The 25,596-nt window shown below is 44.3% G+C and overlaps 1 protein-coding gene across 8 annotated transcripts in view; it reads right to left on the minus strand.

Annotated features, from left to right (window-relative positions):
• Positions 1-1,422: 1,422 nt before the first annotated feature.
• Positions 1,423-25,596, minus strand: part of ELF2 (E74 like ETS transcription factor 2) — a 39,404-nt gene continuing 15,230 nt past the window's right edge. For 2 of the 8 annotated variants that reach the window (XM_040617977.1, XM_040618597.1), the window contains 6 exons: positions 11,921-12,034; positions 10,782-10,955; positions 8,715-8,801; positions 4,350-4,542; positions 3,619-3,972; positions 1,423-3,137 (listed from right to left, as the gene is read on the minus strand). In XM_040617977.1, the coding sequence (XP_040473911.1) occupies positions 2,510-3,137; positions 3,619-3,972; positions 4,350-4,542; positions 8,715-8,801; positions 10,782-10,955; positions 11,921-12,034 (1,550 nt within the window). In that variant the 3' untranslated portion in view covers positions 1,423-2,509. Of the gene's footprint in view, positions 3,138-3,618; positions 3,973-4,349; positions 4,543-8,714; positions 8,802-10,781; positions 10,956-11,920; positions 12,035-12,868; positions 14,767-14,793; positions 17,349-17,376; positions 17,706-19,131; positions 19,299-25,596 lie in introns of those variants that run through there. The other 6 variants (XM_040618241.1, XM_040618326.1, XM_040618160.1 and 3 more) reach the window with 6 other exon arrangements.

Below are 25,596 nucleotides of genomic sequence, written 5' to 3' on the forward strand. Positions count from 1 at the left end.
CTTCTACACCACACTTACCTGTTTCACCTTGTTCATTCATTTGCTCTTCAACTTTGCTTCCCTGCTTAAGAGTATGAAAAAGAATCCCTTTTTCAGAAGACTTGCAAAGTTCCCCATATGCTGGCCTGGCTGCATGGAGCTATTCCCACATTTCTTACTTCTCAGTCAGAGGGAAGAACAAGGATTACTGCTAGGACTCTAGAGGTAACTCGCTTTTCAGTATTTTAATTCAGGCCTCCTTTATTGTAATTGAAGACCCTCAGTTCCAGATTTCTGTTAAAATTGCTCCTCCAGGCATGAAGTACTTAAATGGGCATTTAGACTTAAATTATTTCAAGATTACCCGAGCCCCTGGCTCTGAAGACTTTCCAGGGCACCTTACTGGGAACCGGGGGTGCCACTGGGCACCTGGCTACCCACAAACTGATGTGCTGCTTCTCTAGTAATTGTTGCAGCACCAGCACGGTCCCCGTGAAAGCAGGGTAAGCTACCCGGCATCTATTTTAAGCCGAACTCTTGCACGCGGATTGCAACTATGGAGCAATTTGCGTACAGTGTGTTCTCACCCGAGCTTTACCCCACAGTAATGTATCATGATACCCCTAACTTCAGTGCAGTTCTAAATAGAAAATCTATTTAGATACTTACTTCATTCGGGGGACCGGGGGGGGGGGGGGGGGGGGGGGGGGGGGGCAGGGGGAAAAAGTCACTTAATTTTGCTGAAGTCAAAATACCAACAGTTGGAAACGTTAACAGCAACACCACCAAAAGGACCAGCAGTATAACTTTGTACTTCTCTCTTCTCACAGTTTGTACTTACTGGTACTTTCAGCTTGCTTCTGTGAGATCGTCAGATCAGTACACTGGAGTAGCCAAGTCTGCTCATTCCTACCTTGCCTTGCAGCGCAGCCTTAGGAAATTAAGGTGTAGCTGGAGGAACAGTTAAGTAGTTCACAGAGCTCTACAGGTTACTGACGTTCAGAGTTATTTGAGCAAATAAAAAAAAATAAAAAAAAGCCTTTTTGCATGAAAGCAGCTGGGAGCACACGCAGTTACCAGCCGTCTGTCTGCTGGAGGGCAGTAACCTCTTAAGCTACTCAAAGTTATTCCACAAGCACACACGTGATTAGCCACAATGCAAGAACACTGTGTATGCTCACCGTCCTGAAAAAGCGTAAGAGTAGAACCCTGTCAGAAGTTACCTCACCAACTACTGCAAGTTTCACAGACATTTCAATGAAAAACCTTTCAGCGTGAGAGTTGGTCAGCCGTTCCGAGTACCAGAGTAGTGAGGAGTTCCCAATTTCCACACTCTATCAGCTACCTTAGGCTGAATGCCTGGAAGGTTTCAAATAAGCAGAAAAAAACGTTTATAGGTTGAAAAGAAGAAAAAGCAAAAAATACAAAGCAGACTGAACACCATTAAATTTTGTTTCTATATTTCAGTAAAACCTACTTGAATACACTTTGAAACAAGAGTACAACAAAATAGAATATACTTCAAATGTTGAATATACAAACTATTATAGTTCATTCTGAACACTGGTACTTCCCTCTTAACTTCAACTAAAAAAATTTTACAGGTTAAGAACTACCTGACAAAAGCTCATGCTGGGCGTGACCTTTCAAGTGACAGGGTAGAGCTGAAACTGTAATGTATGCACAGATGTCAAGGCTAAGTGAGAGACACAGGCATGTTACAGCAGAAGGCAGCAAGCCTGCTGCTATTTTGTCCACAATTAAGAAATTTAGACAGGCTTTTAACTACCATACAAAATATGTTACATGTAATTCTATAACAATACTGTGCTAGGTACAAGATTTTAAAAAAATTTGTTTTAATAAAAAAGCTTTACACAAACAAGCCATTAGCTTATTTCAAGAAAGGTAACTGAAAATCAGTCTAAGGCTTTCATTTTGAATCTGCTTAAGCTGTATGATACAAAAATCCCTCTAGGTCTCTGTCTTCTTTTAGAAGCTCTTTAATCTCCTCCTTTATTTCACATTCTACAATACCTAAGTAGCAGAGTTTTTCACATAGCACCAGTTGAGTACTGTGGGCACACAGTAGTAATTGCTGGTATGCATATAAAATGCATCAGATTTGCTGTTTGTAACAATGAGACTTTCCCCTCCCCCTGAAAACTAAAAACCAAGGCAAACCTCTCACACAACTCTCGTTTAGTGTTCCAGGTCTTAGTGTAACTTGGTAACAGGTAACGTAGTGAACTGTTTGGTCCCTTTTCAGTCCCTCTATCTTTCCTTCTCCATTGTTTCAGCTGTTTCCCAACTGGAAGAGGCAGTTTTTGTCAGCATATCAATGTGGTTCAATTCCCACTGAAACACGGGAAAATAATTTTTTTTTTTCCAGTAAGTCTTCAACATGTTTATTAACATTTCAAAACTCTCCTTTTCGACTTGGTGATCACATCCACTTCCCTCCCCCAATTATGTCAGTATATTCAAAACCGTAACAGTCTAGAAGTCCATGCTGGAAGCAACCTATTCTTCATTTCTCGCACGTTAGGATTCCTTCTGTTTTCATTGTTACAGGAAGGGCAATAGCCGAGGGCGTGCTAACCACCACTACGTGGGTCACAGTCTTGCTTCCATCTGCCGGCTTCTCTTCTTTTACCAGCTGCAGTGTTTTCACTTCATGTTCCTGTTTTAAAGCCGCTGTGTCTGATTTAACTTCTGGACTTTTTATAACTGCACTAATCACCCTGGGAGGAGTCTGGCCAGACGCCTGCTGAGCAGGCACTGATAGTCTCATTACCGGTGTCCCGTGAGCTATAGACACTGGGGTTAGTGCTCTAACAGCCAACGGGGTTCCCACGATGTTAATACTTCCTGACCCAGACAGGCCCGTTTTTGTTTGTAACTGACACTGCGTAAGTTGCGTGGCAGGGATTGTAATGATTTTGGCAGGCTGCATTGTGATTTTATCTCCGTTTTCAGCAGAGGTTGGCATCACAGTAGGGATTGTCTGGATTACTACCTTTGGAGTTGTTGCTGTTGTTGGACTTGTGTTGGTTATTAATGGTGACCCTGTGTTTACTGACTGCACTGCCACAGTTGAGATTTTCTGTCCCAGAGAGGTCATTACAACAGGCACTTGCATTGCCACACGTACAGTCCTGCAAAATACAGACAGATGCGTTTGAGCCAGAACACAGGGCACCACTAGAGATGACAACAGGGACAGCCAGATCTAGGATTTACAGATTTTTAATTGGTTCTTTAAAACCAAATCAGAATTTTAAAACCAAAACAAAAACTTTTAAAAAGCCCAAAACAAACCACCTAATAAAAAAAAGCCAAACCCTTTGGACATCTAGCAATAGAACTTTGGAAAATTAGCAATATTTCTATCTCCTTTTTTCCCCTTCCGTCTCTCTACGTAATTTTAAAATATGCACGAGGGCAAGCGTACTGACCATTGGCTCCGGTCTCATGAACTAGACTTTCCTAGTATTCTAACATGTTACACTGCTGCTTGCAAATCAGAAATAATTTTCAACGTTTCAAACACAAACCAAAACACTAAAAGGTTAACTTCCTAACCAAAACATTGCTTGTCATCAGCAAATGACAAGCCCAAGCCATGTTAATACAAACCTGGGAGCTGTCGTTGCTGGGACAGTAGTAGTGGTAGTTGAGGGACGAGATGACGATGTATCATGCGCTGGCGAGGCAATATTCACCACTCTGGTGACTGCTTTTTCTGTTCTGGTACAGCTTAACTGAGAGGAACTTTTTCCTCCACGTGCAGAGGTTGCTGCTTTTAAAAGGTTTTCTGCAGATAAAGACACCCTTTCCAATGACTTTTCATCTGTAGGCATTGACAAGTCTTCATTGCAGGACTCGCTTTTGTCATCGTCTATGACAACTATATTTTTTGGCATCTCCTTGAACTGATATACGAGCCTCTGTCCCTCAACTTTTGCAAGGATTCCTCTTTGATAGTAGTATCTGCAAGAAAATTACAATTACATAGTAAACAACATAGTGACAGATTTTAGAGAAAACCTCATCCTATGCTAACAAGAAAATCTGAAGTAACCACAGTAAAACCTACGAGGTGAGAAGGTAGGGGAAGTAGCTGGCAGAGCATACTGGCAAGTATATGAAGGATCTAGCTGAAAAAAAAATCTGACCTTTTAAATATACACACTTCAGGAATTAAACTGCAAATTAACTGGTAACGTAAAAAGCAATAGAAACTGCAAGTCTCTGATGCTTTTTAAGCAGCTAAGTCAGCAAGGGGGCAACCGCTGTATTTCTATAGCCAAAATTAAGAATCAGGCTTAAAATTATAGCAGATAACTTAAGGATGTAAGAGTTTTTACCTCAGAGCTCTTCCCATAGTCTCATAGTTCATGTCAGGTTTGTTTTTGTGTTTTCCCCATAGTTTGGAGACAGCTTTTGAGTCCACAAGTTTAAAGATTCCCTTCTCTCGCTGAGTCCATTTAATATATCGAGGACAAGTATTTTTGTCCTGGAGAAGGTCCAGAAGAAACTCCCATAAGTAAGTCGTGTTTCCTATAATCAGAAAGCATTTAAATATTAGAAATGCACTTTTAAAGATAACACTTTTCTGTTCCCCATATATAGGTAGCTGATGAATGACCTGCATTACAAGCAAATATTACAGATGGTGTAACGTAACCTGCACATATTCATTCATTCTGTTAAATTTGGTAAAGCTTCCATAAATATTTATGTTCTGAAAGCAGCTAATCCACATGACCTGCTATATAGCACAGGAGCCTGTTCAATCCAGCGCCCATTCTCAGCTCTTGAACACAAGTGTGGGAGGGCGTTCCAAGTCACTACAACCTACACCTGTTCAGCAGAGGCAGGACGAGAGCTCAGAATTTTCTCCTCATACTTGCTTAAACAGGGAATGGAAATGCCAGTCCATTTTATGACACTGAAGGAAAGTAGGATATAAATAATTTTTAAAAGGCATACAACCTTCGATAACAAGCTATCTCAGCTGTGATAAGTTTGTAACATAACCTCCTGTCCAGGATCTGGGGGGCTCACACCAACTGCCGACAGCTCCATGTTCTGACCCTTCCCAAATACATGCTGCAGAGTGACTAACGTCCTTCTAGGCGCAAAGCCACTTCTTGTGACAAGTATTCCCCTAGTACCCTTCTGTAATTAGGGGGATACAAAAACGAAGTCAGCCTACAGAGCAAGAATTTAATGTACTTCTCAGCTCTTCAAGAGGATTTTCCACACCTCCATTTCCACTGGAGGAACCCCAAGACAGGGTTTATGTCAGCGACTATCAGCATGGCATAAAACATACGGGGGTTTGTCTGCACTCTGACTATACCACTGGCATCTAGGAAAAGGAGAAGAGAAGCAGAAGAAAAAAACCCCATCACATTCCAATTTGTACAGCTGGAAAAGACTCCTCAAGTTCTCTGAAAAGGGAGAACTAACACAGAGCTACGAGCATAATAACCTTAGAACGTTAACCCCAATTATTCACTTGATCATGCTTCCAGGGGGTGACATGGGCCAAATACAAATATATTTCAATTTATTTTTTGTGAAAAAAAGGTCATTAATTCCTGAGATGTAGTGGTCCAGCACAGCACTTGTTATGCCACGTTGAAGACAATTACAATATGTTAATGCAAGTTAAAGACCACTGTTGCAGACTCCAAGAAGTTAGCTATCTTTGAAAAAAATCTGAAAGCGTAAAAAAATATTACAGTTTCCATCTTCTGGAAGACCGCCTCATAGAGACAGAATAAGCCTATTCTACCATGTGCTCCAATAAACAGCAAGTACTGACTCAAGAGTTCCCAAAATCCAGCTTCCACTGGATTTGAAAGACATTCAAATAGGACCTACGTGAGGAAAGAGTCAACAAGAGAACTCAGGAATCCTGAAATCATCCTAGAAACGTTTTTGGTTTTTCCTTAGCTCCTCAGAAACAGAATTTCTGGGTCCACCACCAAATGCTGCAGGTATGCTACAGATTCTTTGCAGAAATCTAAGTGGGCTTCAGTATTAGGAAGTAAACAGGAACATCAAGAGGAATCATTCCTCAAAGTGACTAACCTTCCTGAAGGAACAGTGCTCCCAGCTAAGCACTTTTCCCTCATACGCTATACTGACTTAAATAACTTCTTTTCCACAGGAAGGCTGTGCAATAGCTATACTATTCAGAAACCACCTACTGCTGGTAAAGGCCCTGTGATACTTCAGGACGGCTGCTGTGTCAGCTATAGCTGCTACGCATTTAACAAAAAACTTAGTTTAGAAACGTTTAATACAATTCTAAACCATTTTCAAACCCTTTCTCCTTAGAACCAGCCTTTCCTAATGCTATGAATCCAAGCTTACAGACTCCTGAGGAAGACATAGCTATAAAATTTATCATCTGAACACTTACATTAGTGCCACTCAAGGATCCCAAGTCCAGCCTGGTGGACAACCTTGCTAGGAAGACAGAAGCCTCATTTAACAGCATACAGCTCTCATCTGCGCTCCTGAAAGGTCTCATGCTAAGCAGTACTGTAACTGGCTGCTGAGCTAGACATTGTTATTACCTATCTTAACTTCAATACAGAGTAGATTTTGCACAATGAAAGATATCTTTGTGGCTAGTTAATTATTACAGCTGCCAGCTACTCAATGTTAGCCGTCATCTCAAAGCTGAAGGATTAATGACCAGAAAGCACGTGCATGACACAAGGCACTGTGTGTGACAATGAACTGTCACATTGGTACCAGCATCTAGGTGGAGACTCAAACTCAGTTTTGCTCCCTCCAACTGCCTACAATTTATGCAAATGAAAAACAAAATATGGAAAGAGAAACCACACCTAAACTGCCAATCCACTAGAGGAGGACAAAAAACATACTACTATCTCACTTTAAGAAAAAAATATTAAGAAGTCTCTAGTTTCTCCTCTGTAATAAACTGAAGAGCATCATTAAATCAGATTTACAGCTGCTTCACTTTGCACCAGAAGGTATCAAGAATGCACAAAGGAAGGAGTACCTGCGTGGACCACAAGAGATCCCCTTTCCAAATGTGCACAACCAGCTGTCCTCCTCCTTCATGACTTAACTCTGCTGACAGTACCGTGCTCTAGAAATAATCTCTGGTTTTCCAAAGCCACGCTGCATGTAAAATAGCCTATATCTTCAAGTAATTTTTTGAAATAGGTAACAAAAAATAAATCCAATAACAAATTATTTTGCAGGACATCAAGTTAGCCGAAATCAAGGAAAAAAAAAAAGTATTTTATGCCAATTGTAGTTAAAATCTGGAATGAGATACCTTGTGAGAACAAGAGACATAAGTAGATCATTATGAGGGTCCACAGAAACAAAACCAAAACAAAACACATTTCCCACTTCATAGAACCAACAGCTATTGAGTAAAATCAGCACTACAGACAAAAACTAGAAGAGACACAAATACAGACCTCCTTTCTCCAAGTTATTTGTGAACACTAGGAACTGGGACATTTTACGAGTACTATTCAGATAACAGAAAGCTGTAACAGTGAAATCAGAATTAGAAAGAAAGCTAAGAAGGCTTTAAGAATACTAAAAGAAAAAAAAAAAAAAAAACACAAGAAAATTAAGCAAGATGTACTTTTAAGTAGAGCAGATGCCAAAATCTGTGATCTTCGTTGAGGTCCACTGCTATACCCAAATCCGAAGACAGCAACAGTGGCCACTACAGAGAAGTTTAATTACTGTTTGCACTGGTTTTCGTAAGCTAACATCTGCATGGACGTCAGTCCCACTCTTCCAAATGTGACGACTCAGGAACTGTACCCAGATAAGGAATTACATAAACAGCAGGGATCCTGCTTTCAAACAAATCCCAAAATAATAGCGGAGCTGACCACTGCACACTCTTTTTCAGCTAGTATGCTGCCACTGAAAGCCACTAAACTTTGTTTCTCCTAGCCATAGCAACCTCTCCAAACAACTGTCAGTGCAGTAAGCAGGGAAGAGACCCACATTATTCACCTATATCCAGGGGAAGCGCTGATCCACTGTATGCCAAACCTGTAAGCAAATGTCCTGGTCTGTCTCCCTGCTAAGTGAATAGCAGGGGCTTGGAGTCCAAGAATTTGGTCCCTGCTATTTATCAGGAGACACGCTATTCATCAGAAGAAACACTAGGAAACTATGACTCTCCTGCACAAAATCCCTCATTCCACCAGTAAAAAAACATACGAAAAACACACCATGTTTTTCCCCTCAAGCCAAATTGAATCGATTAGTCAAGCAACATAAGCACACTGAAGTTTGTAAATCAACTAAGAAAACGTATTTTCAACCATCACCATTACGAACACCCATAAGCTGCTTCTACTTGAAAACAAGCCTCTCAGCAGCAGCTGAACAAATTGCCGTCTAGCATTAAGTCAACACGCAACACCAAAGGCAGCACGAGTCAATAAACACAAAACAAAGCAAATGAAAAAGGAGAAAGCCTTTTAACAGCAGAGTGTATTACAGGGCACATTTCTAGAGCAGTTCCACACATGCCTGTGCTCAACCTTCTACAAAAAAATTTGCAGACATCGAATAAAATTAAAACTCTAACGAAGTCAGTACAAACTCATCCACCAACTTTCTGAAGATCTGTGTATTTCCTGTGACAGATACAATACATATCCACCGCATAATTTTAAAGACTTGATAAATGGAAAAAAGCATACCTTTGCCTTCTCTAGGCTTCTTCTTTATACCCAGATCTGGAGACCCATCAGATATAGCCGATTGTTGGGTCTTTGGTTTACGGCCAGCTGCACATAAAATATGAGAGGGGGTGGGGAAAAAAATATTAATCATATGCAGAATGAAAGTATTTCATTGCCTTTGCTGAAAGAAACAGTTCATGCATTTTTTCCCCTGCTGTTTCTTTACCATGAGTATGGATAAACTTAAATTCTTCAATTACTAGTACTGCAGATACAGCTTAGTTTATCGTGTGGTTGCTTATTTCACAGGCAGATTTAACTCAATTCCTGACAAGTTAATGGCAGGTGAGTTAAGCATCAAACATATAAAATAAAACTTCAATTTATTTGCATTCTTTTAGTTCAGTGTTTTACTCTGAAATGTATTATTTCTTTATCTGCTTTGGGTTTTGTATTCTAGTATGGGTGTTGATCAAAGCACCATGTTTCCCAAGAAGTTTTACTACTGAAATTGTGAACATTAATTTCTACCTGTAGCTTTTGACAGGCACAAGGTAACAGCTCCCACTCAGCGTGCAAAGGCTGCCGCACGAGACACACACGGCAGAGCACCGTGACAGCCTCCACCGGCACCCGCAGCCTCAGGGATGCCAGGAAGCCTACCTGCCCCGCTGCCCATGCGCGGGGCTGCCCCGCCACGGCTCGCTGCGGGCTGGCAGGGCTCCCACACGCCGCCCCCTCCGCCTGCCCCTGCCAGAAGGCTCAGGAGGGGACTCCTCGGCAGGCGGCAGGCTTAAGCTGCTGCCTTCCCGTGCCAGGGGAATCCTCTCCCGGCAGGACCTGCCGCTCCTTCATCCTTCCACACTTCAGTGACCTTTTTACTCAAGGTAAACAGGCCCAAGCAGGGAGGAGGATCACACCCCAGGGCAGCCGGCTGTACACAGCAATGCTTCTGCCTGCAGTTACAGGCAAGCAGCGACGGTACACTCTCCTACCTCAGGCATTAATTTTGGCTGATGAATAACGTTCTTCATTAAATGGTGAATTTCACAATGCACTAATTCTGAAGACCAAAGTTATGGCTCTGTAACTATGGCTGAATGACCCTACACACTTAAGAACAGGGATTTGGAGTCTGTAATAGGAAAAAAATATTTACAAAATAACCTTCACAAAATTTCAGAACTCCCTGAGCACAGCCCTGTAACACAATCTGCCCAGCAACGGCCATTCAAACACACAGAGGAATGTAAAGAAATAGTTCCGAACCAGCGTATGACTACAGCTACAGAAAAGCTTTAATCGTAATTTTCTTGCTTATGCAATTTACCTTAGAGTTACAGTTAATTTATTATGTTTGTTTCTGTTAACTCCAAAACTTATAGATCTTAGATGCACACTGCTTTATCGCTACACTGCATTTTTGCCCCCTCTAAATTACAAGTAAATATTCCATCTTAGTACGTCTGGAAGCTCTGAGAAAACAGTATTCCTAGTTAACGTGAATTGTATTGATGCCTGTAAGAAAACTGCTAGCCCAGAGAGAAACCCTACCAGGTACCACCCTCCCATTTGGTAGCTGAACACTTGGAACTCAAACACCGTTCTGAACAGTTTCTCCCCCAAGACACACCCATCAGACAAATAAGATCTCACAAAGATGATCTTGTACTGATCTTGTAAACCGATTTATGGGTTTGTAAGTTACTATTTACCCTGCCACTTCATTGGAAGAATCCTGAGTCTACACACTCTCCAAATACATTTGTATTTCAGACACCAACGGTTACCCACACAAGTCCTCTTTGAATCCTTCTCTACCCATCCTCCACCTTCGTGAACTGTGCTTATAAACCACAACAAAGACATCATTTTCCTTTATAGCTTGGTGAAGCTCATTCTCTTGCTACTCTTTCCTTGTTGCAGACTCGTTTTCTAAGAGCTCACATTTCAGCCTCCAAGGAGTCCATGTGAGTATAGAAATCAGATCATCCAACCTATCTTCACCAGTATCAACTGCACCACCTGCAGCAGTGCACATCAGAAGGCAATTCTGAGACCGCTCCTACGAAGAGCCATACACACCTTTTTTCTTTTTCATTGGCTCATGGATATCGGGGGAAGTTGGAACAGGAGATGCATCCATCGGTTCAGACTCCTCTGTTGATACCTCCACCACAGTTTCTGTGATCACATCGGGTCTCATGGCTGCATGGATAAATTCTGGGGTTGACACACAAGGAGGGACAAAAACTTCCACTATGAGGGAAGTAGGGGGGGGGAAAATCTGATGAAATTTCTACACGGTTATTTTAACGTGTCTTACAAAAACTTATTTGAAACAAAAGCATATGCAATAGTATATCAAGATTCTGCTCCAACAACCTGTCACCTAGAAAAACAATCCAATCCCCAAAAATAGGCACGCTTGCCAGTATTGCTAGGCAGAAGACAAGTATCACAGCAATATTCTTTGGAACTAAACTCAATTTTAAAGGAAACTAATTAGAGCTTAATCTTCAATCCTTATTCCAATCTCCATTTCCTATTTTGTAGCTTTTGGGGTTCAGTTTGACCATTATTTCATCCAACATATATTAAGTAACTTCAGAAGGAACATCAAGTTAAAGTAATCATCAACACTAAGTTTTGGATTTTTAAACTGATAATGCTTTGCAACATAGTGTGTTTGGATATCCTTTCTAAAACAGGAAGACAGACAAAAATACTTTTCCCCTAAAATGTCAAATTCACAAATGGCTGGTCAGAAGTGACCTTTGAAGGGCACCTTGTCCGACCCCCTGCTCACGTCCAGCCACCTAGACCCAGTTGCTCAGGACCGTGTCCACACGGCTTTTGAATACCCCCCAAGATGGAGACCCCATGGCCTCTCTGGAGCAACCTGTGCCAACGTTCAGCCCCACACACAATGAAGAGGTGTTTCCTAATGTACAGACAGAAAAGTTAATTTTATATGTGTAGCCACTCAAAGATCTCCACCCGACCACCTCTCCTCCTCAGATCAATGATTTCATCTGTAAGTATGCTTGTTATAGGGTGGAGAAATCATGTAAAAATTCAAACGAATCACTAGTTTTGAAATAAGCAAGCAAACATTTTAAACACCATACAGTTCTCCACAGAAGCAGGTTTCCCAATTCGCTTGTTTTAATAATCAGCGGAAGGAGAAACGGCTCACGGGGCAGAAAGTGTGGCTGACATACCAGGACTCCTGGCATCTCTCAAGCAGGTAGGAGACTCCATATGAAGCAAGGCCTCTGCAGCTTCAATTGTCTTATCCGTGCAGTGCACATTACTTCCATGAACCGATGCTTCCACTGTAGAAGGATTAAAAAAAAATAAATGAGAACAGATTACTTGTGAAAGTCCACAAGTATCACTGTACAACTGCACTAATCAATCTTAAGCATGAAAATCCTGAAATTGTCAGGTGTCTTCACACCTTTTATAACTTCCAGTAACAGAAATCTTTAGGGAAGACATGAGACAAGCAGAACCAACACTGTCACTTCTTATGATTAGATTTCTGGTTCACAACCAAGCTTCTCATTTCTATGAGGTGCTCAAGAGCTTACACAAGCAGACTTCTGGGATTTGTCTTCTGCCTTCGAGTTAACCAGAACAAACCAGACTGTAATGAGGATGGTTACAAACACAGCAGAGCAGGGAAGCAGTACCGTCTTCAACTATTACCCCATTAAAATCTAAATGTCACTTCTCTTCAGGTTTTCAGTCTATTTGTATAAATATATATGTATAAAAAATATAAAAATATATATATAAAAATACAAGATCAGTTTGCAGAACAGATATATCCGGTTTCATTTTCTGACACTAAAAACATCTGTGAGTTGGGTTTAGCAGGCTTGGTTGTTAAAAAACAAAACACAAAGCATAACAAAACAGTATGCAGGGGCACGGGGTGTTAAATGATAACTAAGGGAAGAAGGTAAAATTTTATCTTTTTTTCAAGTTCTGCAAGTTTATAAAAAAATAATCAATCAAAAATAGTTTAAAGTAACTTCAAGAGAGCACACTAAAGCTTGATACAGCACAGCCCACAGCAACCCAAATGCAGCAGCAACACTAAACCCCCCTCCCCAACTTATAAATTAAAACTACAATCCTATGCACAGCCAAGTATTCCTCACCCTTGCAAAGGTTTTTACAAGTAGCGACTGCAGAAACACCTGTTGCACACCATCCACACTGGGGCCTAAGGTACACGGCTCGCTCCAGTTGCTGTCCCCATTTATGGCCATCTGCTCAAAGCTGCACCGCTCCAGCAAGGCAGCCCGCAGCCCAGGAAATCTATCTTTAGCGTAAGCAGGGTCACCCATCTCCAGCGCCAGAGAACTAAACAGGATTCCGTAATAACTCTCTATGAGAACTTCAAGGCATCTATCCCGTTACTGAAAACATCTAAGAAATGACCTGAGGTTCATTTGGTGAAAAGCAGGGAAAATACTGCTATAGCGTTGCTTTCGGCTTAGGAAAACACGCTAACAGATTCGTGCAGGCATGTATGGAGTAAAGCTTTTCAGCAAAATGCAGCTTATTTAAATGCAAGGATTAAAAACTTGAAAAACCTACTAGCCAGCGGACTAAAGACAAACCAGAAGCTGAAAGTGAACAAAATCATGAAGATGCACAAATGCAAAATTCTGGGCAACTGAAATGTCTCGCTGGACCAGCCCAGCTGCCCACCCACTGGCTGGCTGCTGGGACTCCCCCTAGCCCTCTCCTCTCCTGGGATGCTATTTAGGGAGCTTTATCTTTTGGAATTGTAGATGCCTGGTAAAGCTGACATTCCACCACCATGTCGCCCCAGGCTGGGAATGATAAAAGCCTACTACCTAAGGGCACAGGAAAATCACACTAAAGGGTTTCTATTGCAGCTCTGCCCTTTGGATTATCAGTGGCAGTAGGCAAGAGTTCTGCACAGTGAGCCCTTTCCCCAGCTGCAGTCCTGGGTGCTCCCATGCCCAGGCAAGCTGCTGCTTCTTTCCCAAGCAGCATTTTGGGGTGTCCTGAGTGAGAGGCTGAACACCTGCACTGAAACAGAGTGGCCCTGCAGGAAGAGCTCTACCTAAAGATTTTCTTTCTTTCTAAAGACAAGCTTCAGTTTCACGGCAACTGATGACTAGTCTCCCCTCATCTACCTGATGAAACCTTCCACTTATCATCAGAACACAGGAATAATTAATATTCAGCTAGTCATTATAAATGTATTGATTCTACATCAATACTGAAATCCACAACTCCAAATCAGCATTTATTATTACCCTAAAGCATGAAAAAATATTTAAAGCAAAGCTTTTCCACCAGCTCCTCTGCCACCCCTGCAGCAAAGGACTGTATCATTTTCATTTGTTTCTGCTGGTTTCTGTGTTCCGGACAACTAGTTATCTTGCTTCTATGCAGATATCAGCTTCGATATATAAAGGACTTCTATAAAGAAACTCAAACAACAGTTGCAAAATTTCAATTGTAAAAGAGTACTGATTTAGCTTACTGAAGTCACCTACTCCTAAATGCTTAAAAGCCTACAAAATTTTCCTACTTTTGTATCCAAAGTATTTCCCATAGGAAGCAGTTTAGATGCTGCACCACAAGAGAGATGTACTTAACAGAGGACAGGAACAAGGCAAAAGAGACAGCTGAAAGCCATCTTTGTACTTCTGCAGCTTTATGGCATTCTGCTGAGGGGCTAGAGCGGAGGGAAAGGAGACACAACCCGCCTAGCATTAGGGACTAAGGCTGCAACCCCCTAACAAAAGAGCCAAGGAGCAAAGGAGCCACCCAACCTCTGGCCAAAGCCAGCCTTCCATTTCCAACAAAACCAGCACTATCTACTCCTCACAGGCTTCTGACATTTGAAAATACATGCTTCACAAATGTTTTTCCAGCATGAGTTACTTAGGTCTCCACTGAAATTGCCACCTAAAAAAAAAACCCAAGCAAAAAATAGTAACACTTCTGGCTTTGGCTGGGACAACACATATGCTGTCTGTCTATCATGACAGTTAACAAATTAACCTAACATTGCCAAAAAGACATCTATTAAAGTAGTTACCAAAACAAGTGCTACAACCCAAGTTTGAAGCCTTCTCAGCTACCTATATTCTCCTGTAGCCAGTCCCTGGGTTTAGCCTGAGGAGCTTCTGCCCACCCAGCGAGCATTAGGAGTCTGCAGTAGTGCTCAGGCAACACTACTGCACCAACACATTTGGAAGAGAAAAGTGTGAATTTGTATCTCAACAGAAGTTTTACCTAAAACATCTTTTTGCCGCTCTAGAAAATGTTGAATAGAAGACAGCAAGTCAGAGTGCTCAGTCAGGGGACGTGATGAAAAATACAGCTAGAAAAGATATCCCAAAAGATGAAGTGGGGGAACAGGTTCTCTCACAGAGGGGATGGGACAAGGAAAAACCAGGCGGCTGTTCTTGCAGATGGCTAGATCAAGTGTCATCAACACTTGGTAGCACTTCTCACAATAAAGGCAGGGGGTGGGGGGAAAGTAAACGAAAGGAGTAGGATCCCTCAATTAAAAAAACGAAGCCTACTTCAGTCAAAAGCCATCACCACAGAAAATCGCTGGCAGCTACTTACCATGCAGTACCTATCAGGCTCCTATAGCTTGTGCCAGACAAACACACATCATCACAGCAACCTTAATCATCTCTCAGTACATCCAAGGTTGTGATGCACAAACACAGCATCACTGTGGGCAGAAAAATTTCTAACAAAAGGCTCGTACACGTCATTCTTTGCTTTAAAAACGTCCAGATTGACAATTTTTTTATTATAATTATACTATCAGCTTACCACTGTACACATATATAAGACTCCGAGACTACAACAGCCTGTATTGCTTGAGCAAACAACTTAGTATGGATCCCTGTGACCTTATATATCCACCTCAGGAAGAGTATCAGTTGCCCAAACAAAGCAAAAGAGTTTACATGGATGGAAGTAAATTTCCCAGACTTTTGGTAAGTTGAGTAACAGGAGAACAGCCATTTACAGATCTAGACAGAACACATCAGAGCTAATACCACCACTTACCTTTCATTCTTTCAAATCAAATCTCATCCTACTGCTCTTATGAAGAGCTCTGAATCTCTGGCATTTTATTGTTAAAAATTAAAAAAACCCTTCTGATCTGGAAAAAAAAATTCCTCTTAGAAAGTAATTTTTAAAACGTAAACAGTTAACTAGGCTGGTTGGGTCTATCTTCACTGTTGACCGAATGTCTTCTAGCTTCACTTTCTAAATAAATAGCGCATACAGTAGATTATTCAAGGCTCTCAACAGCTGTTACAAAATACCAAACTTGGTAATTAAGTCTAACAGGGCCATACTTTAGCTTTACAGAAGAGAATATTGGCAACATATCCATTTTGAAACAATGCCCCAGTTTTAACCTAAAACAAGAGTAACAAAACGAATTAAAGCAAGAGATGAGAAGAAAAAAAAACAAAAGGAACCGAAATTTTCAAAACAGTACTTCTTGAAACTATGATACAGCTCCCCCCTCTTTATCTGAAGACCTATCAATGTCTGCATTTACAAGGTCAACACTTAACTGTAGCACCTGATTTACAATAGCTTATCCTTTAATACTATCAGGCAACCAGAGCAATACTTTAATGAAGAATTCCCAATTCCAAGCATGGAACTCAGTCAAGAGTGACTACACATAAGCTAACAGACCTCATTTAAGTTTACTGGCATTCACATGCTTGTTTTATCTCAGCGTTTAAAAGACCACAGTAAACAGCAGTAGAAGGCAGTAACAGTGCTTAAACCACATTTTAATTAAAAACAGCTGAATTGCCCATATAGCTAACACCCAGAAATCTTTCTGCATGCAACACTTGACTGGAAAAGAAAGCATTTTCAGTTTACTGCTTGTTTTACGGCAGACATTTATTGAGAACCTGAAGAACAAATTCCTTGGGTTTTTTAGTATTTCCCTAAGCCTGGCTCTGTTCATTCAGAAGACCTTCAGCTGCATACAATTTAAGGATGATACATAACCCGCTGCATAGCAGCAATCAATGATGAAGACAAGAGCAAACACCTGAAATGCTTGTTTCCCTGTGAGTGCTACCTGTTATCAGCCCAATACTGAGAGAAACATCAGCTACGAAGCCAAAACCGATCTTTGTAAAGTCATTTAGGAGTTGCTCTTAGAACCAGCAATTGAGGTAAGGCTGGACTAAAATTGTTACTGCTTCAGGTTCTTCTCCCAGTTACCAAGCACTGTGAAGTTTTGTCAACACTGAGGCCAGCAGCCACGGGAAAAGGCAAGGCATAATTAATATAATCCCGTAGGATAAAGCATTCCTCTCTTAAATCCACGTGATAGCATCTACATACGTAAATAAGTAAACAGATATGGCATCCTGACAGTATATACAGATGGGAATACTAGACGTGCATAGGTATCTGTATCCCTCACTGAAATGCAAATATATATACATATAAAAAATTAAGTCGGCTGGGCTAAGGACATCAGAAAGAGCAGCATAAAGGTCATTTGTTATCTATCCAAGGGTTGACGCACAAGCAGTCTAGTTACACCGTTGACACAATAATCAACTACTTTAACGTTCTCTATTTTATCAACAATAAAAAGCAAAAGTCAACTAACTGAAATCTCCTGCAGCAGTGAGCCCTGCAGAAATCCGAGAGGTGTGTGTTCTACTGGCAAAGCAAAGCCATCTTCTTCATATACCGGAAGGTGTCTAACCACTCCACTTCTTCTGTTCTGCAGCAGAACAGTTCTTCGCTGCTTTGTTGTCTGGGGGGGGGCTGTTTTGCATGTGGCTGGCATTTGTTCCCCCACTCTGAAAAATCCTGAGTGTCTTTCCACATTCAACAAAATAACCTATTACAAAAAAGGCGACTGGCTGCCCTTTTTTTAAAAGAACAGCTTAACACACTGGTTAAGTGACGGAGCATTTACCCTTCGCACGCCTCCGTGCTAGCACAGACCTACAACGCCGCACGCTGCGCGCCATTCCCACCGACTGCTTTAAAAAAAGTTCAGCTCCGCGTTGGAACGACCAAAATAAAACCGCAGCCGGCACCGCCCCGGTGGAGAACGGCAGGTCTGAAACGGTTATTCCTTTCGGAGCGGCGAGACCCGGCCCGTGCTGGCCCCAGGGCTGCACCGCACGCAGGGATGCACGCCGGGGCCGCCCCGCGTCCTACCGTCAGGAGCGGCGGGGTTTAACGGAACCAAACCAAGCCAAACCGTGCCCGGTTCCGAACGCGGCCCCGACAAGACGCCGGAGCTCGGGTAAACGGCCTCATCCCGGCAGAGGGGCTCAGGCGGGGGCTTCAAGACGCGACGGTGCGGCGGGACTGGCCCGGAGGTGCGCAGCACCTGCCCGGGCCACCGGCAAGGAACGGCACTACCGCGGCCTCTCTTCCACTCCCAGCGCGGAGCCGCCCATACAGCCCCGCTCCGCCGCGCCTTCCCCGGCTGCCGGCCCCGGGCCGGGACGCGCGCCCGCCCGCCCGCCGGGAGGGGCGGCCACGTGCGGCCCGGCGGCGGCGGCGCCCCCGCTTCCGTGTTTACACTCCGCTTCCCTCCAATTCCGTGCGCGCCCCAACAGCCCCGCGGGGCGCCGCCACTCCGCCGCTCGCCGCGCTCCCATTGGCGGCCGCCGCGCCCCGCCCCGCCGCCCGCCAACGGCGGCCGCCCCTCCCCTCCCGCTCGGGGGGCCCCGGGGGAGCGCGCTGCTTCCGCTACGCAGCGCGCGTGGGGGAGGGGACGCGCGCCCCCCCCCCCCCCCCCCCCCGCTTCCCCCCCCCTCCCCTCTCCGCACACGTGGGCCACGGCCCCCGCCCGCGGGCGCCTCCTCCCGCTCCGCCGCCGCAGAGTTTAAAAGGGCACGGGGGGGAGGGGGGGAGATGGCGGACGGTGTCGGGGGGGGACACGGGAGGTGGACACATGGACGCGCAGCGCCCGGGGAGGCCGGGCCGCGGCCCTGCGTACGGAGCGGAGCGCGGCAGCGAGCGCTCGGCCTTCCCGCTCAGACAGCGTGGCGGCGGCGGGAGGAGGGCCGGCCCGGCCCGGCCGGGGGAGGCGGGAGGACAACAACCTCGCACACTTCCTGGTTCTGACCCCGGCCGCGCAAACCCCGCAAAACTCCGCCGCCCGCCCCGCTACAACTTCCGCCGCGGCGGCGGCAGCGGGGACGCCCGCGCCGGGGGCAGGTGCCGCGGAGCGCCGGCGGCCGCACGCCGGGCCGGCCGCACGGACGGGATCACTTCCTGATTGCCCCCCGGTGCTTCCCCTCCCGCCGCCGCAGCTTTCCCCCCCTCCCCGCTCCCCGCCGCCATCCCTTCCCGCCCCGGCGCTGCCGGCGGCGCGGTGCAGCCGCGCGGGGCAGCTTACCGGCCCGGATGAGGAGGTCGAGCTGGTTCGTGGGCCCCTCATGCAGGGACGTCGCCATGTTTACGCTGCCGGAGCGGCTTCACATTGACCGGCGGGCGGACGCGCGCCGGGAACGCGCGCGGGGCCCGGCGGCGGGGCGCGCTCCCGCGGGGCGGCGCGGCGCGGGGCGGCGGATAGGGCGCGCGGCGCGGGCACCGCCACGGCGCGGCGGCGGCGGCGGGAGCGCTTCCTGCGGGGCGGCGCGGCGCACGCGATCCTTCCGCCGCCGGCCTCAGACAGGAAGTGCCGCGCCGGCACTCGCCGCCGCCGCAGCGCGGGACCGCCCGCGGGCGGGGGAAGCCGCCGGGGCCCCGCCGGCCGCCCGGGGCGCGGAGAGTGCCTCCCCCGCCGCCCCGCGGGAGCGCGGCCCGACAGGCGACCGGGGCCGGCGGCGGCCCGAGCGCCGGCCCCGCCATCGCCCCGCCGCTCGCCGCTCCGTGCCCCGCTGACGCGCCCGGAGCGCTGGCCCCGGCCCCCGCCTACCGACACAGCCCCTTTCCACGGGGGCAGCGCTCCCCTCGGGATAAGCCCGTTAGTCCTCACCGGGGCAACCTTAATAAGTCCGGCCCTAGGCTAATTGCCGGGCCACCTACTCCAGCCGTGCTTTGCCAGAAGGCTCCGGGCTTACGGAACGCGATTATCCCTCTCGTCCCCCTGACGGTAGCAGGGCTGAGCCCAGGGGAACTTCAGGCGCCTTTTCCAGTCCGCCTGGGGCCCCATCCTCATCAAACCCAGCCCCCGGGCAGATCCGCAGGGACAAAAGCTGCATCGCTCGCTTAATTGAAAATACAACCAGCACCACCGCTGCGCAGGGATGTCTCCGCTCCCCTCTGAAGAACAACCCGCTTCAGCAACACGGCAGCCTGCCCGGCCCGCGCCGCAGCTGCACAGCGGCACGGCGGGAGAAGATGCTCTGCGGGCTCCCCGGCTGAGTCCCTGTGCTGCTCGCTGCTTACTCTGGGGGTAAAACTTCAGAGCTGCATGCCAAGAAGAGCAAAGTATGTCCCGCACAGAGATCACACATAGGAGCCTGCACAGAGCTACGCATGGAGATCATGCATAGGAGCATGCATGAAGAAGCTACACTTGGAGCTCACACACAGGAGCCTGCACAGAGCTCACACATAGGAGCTCCTGCCTTCACGCCACACACACCTGACGAGGCCCGTGTTATTAAGCCATTAGCAAAAGTATCGAGCAACCACTTACTGCCCAAAGAGGCTCCCCTGTACACAACAGCTTCACAGCTCCGCTACAAAAAGGTGAAGGGCACCGGCTGCATCAATCTGACAATAAGGTGTCTCTCCCTTTTTTAGTAGTTTTAGTAATTTTTTAGTCCTCTCAAGTTTTAGTAGTCCTAGGATCTAGACCACATGCAAACATTTTGAAGCATTTTTCCCCAGCACAGAAATCGCAGAGTAGCGTTCAGCATAAACCACCTCCAACTGGCACATTCAGGACCTCAAACTTTTGACAGGTCATACACCTGCTGCAACTCTCACAGCTTCTTAGGAATACAATTTGACAATCACGTTTATACACACAAATAAAAATTCAGGCATTTTGTAGACTTCACTCCTCTATTCCTGGCTGTAAGGAATTAAATCTTTTCATCACCTCAACAGATAACAAATGAGACCTGCAAGCGAGATCATTCAGTCTCACATTCGAGCCGTGATATCTAAAGGTAGGTCTGTGCGGAAGTTTTGCCAGCCCAGCTCTTTCCAGCCAGAAGCATGGACAAAAAAGGCACGCTCTGCCAGCTGTGACGGCAAAAAGCTCTCATGCAGATACAGCTCTGCCAGCAGCAGAGTGCTCCTGTCAGCTTGTGTTATTCAGAGAGGTGGAACAGCAGTGTTAACAAGAATTCCTTCTGTCAGCATTTCCACTAGGGGACTCTGCTGTATTCTCCAGCAGAAATTTTTCTCATGGAGACAAGCCCAAGGACAAGTAAAGGCATTTTAAGTAGGCGTGCACTTTAATGTGCAATAAAACTTCATAACCCTTCATTAAAACATCCTCAAATTGACGTGGAAACCTCCTGCAGCATAGTTTAGCAGCACCGTAGATTCAGCTTGCATACAGAGTATGGAAATACCTGTGCACTCATGTCACTTTGTACCTACTGTTATTAAAAACCATAATTTACTTCCACTTCTCTTCAAGCTGTTAGGTCCGCAGCAACAAAACACAGTTAAAAATAGTTTTCCAGTTTAGATCCAAATCAAAAGGTGCACTAAGACACTAAATACCTTTGAAGATTCAGACCTGTGTCAATAGGTGTTCACACTTACTTTGGAAAAGATGCATTCACAGCTTGTCTGCTTTACTGTTCGCTCTACAATTCAGTGGGGATTGTTTACTGATTGCAACTTACAGTCACAAACGGGAAGCATTTGAGTCCTGTCCAAGTTGTTCCCTCAACCCGCTATGGGTGGAACGAAGTTCTGAGTAAGATACGTGGACTCCTTGAATAAGTGCATTCAAGTAACTGGCACGTGTAGTTTTTGACAAACACCATGTGTCCAAAACAAATAAAAAACCTAGTATAAAACATCAAGTTCTTGATCTAATAACGGTTTTCTAAGCAACATTTATTTACTACTGCGAGCACAGACTTAGCACAGTGTTTGCCAATTCACATGAAATGGACTTGAACAGCTGCACACATTATTCTGATTCTTCGCTCTCCCTGATCGTACATGGAGAGAGTATCTTTGGATGCCCAAGGGATTCCAGTCAGTTCAAAAAAGTCCAAGCCCATGCACTTCCAAGATTATAATCTACACGACTACCACAAATCTATGAAATGATCACTTTGACCTGCGCCCAACCTATTTATACACCTATTTATACAAGTATAGTATTAAAGCATAACACTGTCTTTAAGGAGGAATGTGATTTTTCCCAAAAGTTCTGCAGTTCTGTTTAAACTATATGATTTCCATAATTTTATGCTGGACACTAATTGATTTGTCACACTAATAAAATCTTACCATTTCAGGGGAAGAGAGACAGTCAATAGAGAAAAAAGTAAACATGCACTTAATTTTTTCACTTCTTTTAAAGCCTCCTTTCTAGGCAGAAGGCTAACAAAGAGCACTACAAAAATCTACTCAGAGAGTGCTGGTGGCCCAACGAGGCAATAAGTATTTACTGTAATGTAACAAGACAACATAAAATTACAGATTAACTTATGTTTCTCTGGCATGAAAAATGTAGAAAAAATAATAGAAGCAAACATCATCATTCTTTGTCAGCCAGAAATATATTTCTTAGCCTACTATCTTTTTTTAACTGTTAAATGTACAGAGACTAAGCTTTACCGTAATTTTGTAAACCACAAGGCTCAGCTGTCAAGATAGCCAGGTAAACCTACATGCTTATCCCATGCTACATCTACCAGCTGCCAGAAACAACAACAAAAAAAGTCAACATGTTCTAATATGCAGGAAAGCTACCATTCAAAACTGTGCTTATGACACACAGGAATGTAGTCAGTCATAAGTAATTTCAAGACAATAACAAGTTAGCACATTTTTAGCTGACAGCACCTCCGTGCCTGCGCACTTCAGAGTCTTTGGTAGATAAGGAACTTGGACAACAGGAACACCCAAGTGAATTGTATCCCGCTACTTGTACAAACACACGAGTAAAACACGTATCAACTCACACTTTCTTGTCAAGGGATACGGCCAACTTCGTTCACATCAAAGGAAATAAGCTTCACTACTTCTTTGCAATATACACCAGTTAAACTTCATCCTGATTATTTTGAAAAAGTGAAAGACAACTCAGGAGAAGAAGCTGGATGCGATTATATGTATGAAAGGCCACTGATGTAAAAATTCAAAATACGAAAAACTAAAAGGTTTCAGCAGAAGTGAATGGGTGTGGGATCAATTATCTCAAGCACTTCCTTGAACAGCCCTCAAAACTAATACAGCATTCAGTGGCTACAGAGGAATTGTCAGTCTCCTCTCCTGTTGTCTCCCATGCAAAGTTGCCCTACTCACAGTTCTGACAAATAGGTTGAAAACATTCCATGGTAACAGACTGTAATTCCTCTCGGAAAACTATTTCACAAGCTTTGTGACTTGAAAAGCTTCAAGTACAGCCTGCCAGCAGCACTTCACTAACAGCAAATGATGAGCCAAGAAAGAAAAAACTCCACACATTTAACTACTTTTAGCCACAGAGGATTCCAGTTGTATTCTAGTATGACAAAGCTACCCTGGGAAAAAGCAATTATCATAAAGCAGTCACTTACTGTTACAGAGGTGATATGTCTGACTTCATTTAAGCAAGTAGTCAAGGGCAGATGGCAATCTGTCCAAGGGTAGTATTTGCAGTCTACATGAGAAATTGCAAGCAACAAAAGAAAAACAAAACTGAAGGTTTTTAGCTTGGTTGACATTTCCAGTAACTTCAGAAGTCCAAGTATGTCCTGTCCTGAGCATCAAAACTGCCTACAAATTTTAAATAGTTACAGAAAGGTCAGTTTTTCTCAGGACCCTGAAGAAATTCACATCTAATACTTAGAGAAGTAGTTGCTGTCCTCAACAGCAGGCTATCAAATTGTTGATAATTATTACTGCATCACAAGGATAACAATACAAGGAAACATGTTTAAGTTAGATTCCAGAAACACGCAAGAAGATGCAGCAGTCTCCTTTATCAGCACATCAACATAACCATTACTATCCACTGTGGATTCGTGGTAGAAAAACGCAACAGTAATAGCAAAATAAACTCAAAGTGTCCCTGGAGGAACCAGGGAAACACTGAGCAACAGGGTCAGTGACCACATCAAATTTATCTTCCTGACTACACCACGTGAAGTCTAGTTATACCAAAGCCACGAGTCTGTCACAATCTGCACCTCTGATCAGGATCCTGGTGTCACTATTCATATGGCAATCAGTGATTCCACACAGAAAAACAGGTGTATTCTCAGGATTTGGTACTACCTTTGACAAACAGAAAAGGAGTTACTCAAAATAGCAAGTGTCTACATTACAGCATTACTACCTGTGAATGTGGAACCAGAAAAAAATCGGCTGTCACAAAAAAAAACCCAACCTAAATTGATATATGCACTTCCCTGCCTCATAATGAAATTCTTTAACTTCAGGGCAGTCTAGCTAAATCAGGTATTTACATCACACATTACATGATTTTACAAAATGGACAGTATTTGAGACTGGTAATAGGCTGGCATATGAATTATGCCACCATTAAGCAACTCCTCTGTTCAAGCCCTAGCATTTACAATTCCTTAAGACTTCTCCATTAACAACAAATGTCTGTTCTATAAGCCCACTGAACCTTTATAAGGACTAAATGTCCTGCTCAAACACATATGGCTTCACTGTGATCCTAGTATTTGTCAAATACAACCTCCCTTTTAATAGACAGATCACCTTTTAAAATTGTTATTTTCAACTTTTGTCACTGTATTTTTGATCAGTAAGGACCACAATGGTTTTGGCATGCCATACTGCATTCTAATTTCAAGATACAAACCACAAAATTTTTCAGCTCACATTAGTATAATGCTGTGGCTGAGTCTTCACAGTAACATCCGGCAATTTCTCACTCCCAGCTGCAACTGGAATTGGGAGTTGAGAGGAGCGTGCATCTGTACATCTCAAGTCCAACCCATAATGCCCCACACTAGCAAGCCATTCAATTAGCCTCACACCAGCCTCATAAAATAAAAATTATGCCTGAAATGAGTAGTTAAATTAGGCTTTATCACAAGCCTTGCAGTGTTCTTTCAGTATGAATGGAGCACTGAACACACCAAGGCAGAAACCTGAAATCTAGAAGGAACTGGACACCGCAACCTGGCTGTTACTGTCACGTTAAAATAGTATCATCCATAGAGCAGCTGCATAGCTCTTTTCATTAACTTCTCAGAAAAGGAAACACCAGCAAGGATGACATAAATTTTAGGTTGCAGCTGAATTTTATTTCTGAGTTAAGACTGTTACTGAGAACAGTATATGCCCTGGGCGTAACTGCTCCAAGTGCTATACTACAGCACATGCAATGGGAGGGGGATCGTTTTGTTTCGCCGTCATCAACATTTAACTAGGAAAAACGCAACTGATTTCTTGGCAGAGTGGGAATTCACACTGATGTAGCAGCAGCATGGTGTCAAAAATAAAATTAGTTCACATTCAAAGGACAAATTCTTAACCCATGAATGTGTTAGAGGCATCTAATTCCTGCAGTAAAGCAAATACTGCACGCAAAGTTTTATCTTGATTTTGTCTAGCTAACGGGCTTCATCTTAGCTCTTTGATGAAGGCAGTACCAACTTAAACTGAGAGCTTAAGCAAGTTGTTAGAATGTCCAAACTCTTGTTTGTAGTCAGTTGAGCCTTCTAAAGCAAACTGCTCTCTACTTTCAAAAATCTCA

Source organism: Falco naumanni, chromosome 1 (assembly GCF_017639655.2).
Source record: "Falco naumanni isolate bFalNau1 chromosome 1, bFalNau1.pat, whole genome shotgun sequence".
Classification (NCBI taxonomy): Eukaryota; Metazoa; Chordata; class Aves; order Falconiformes; family Falconidae; genus Falco; species Falco naumanni.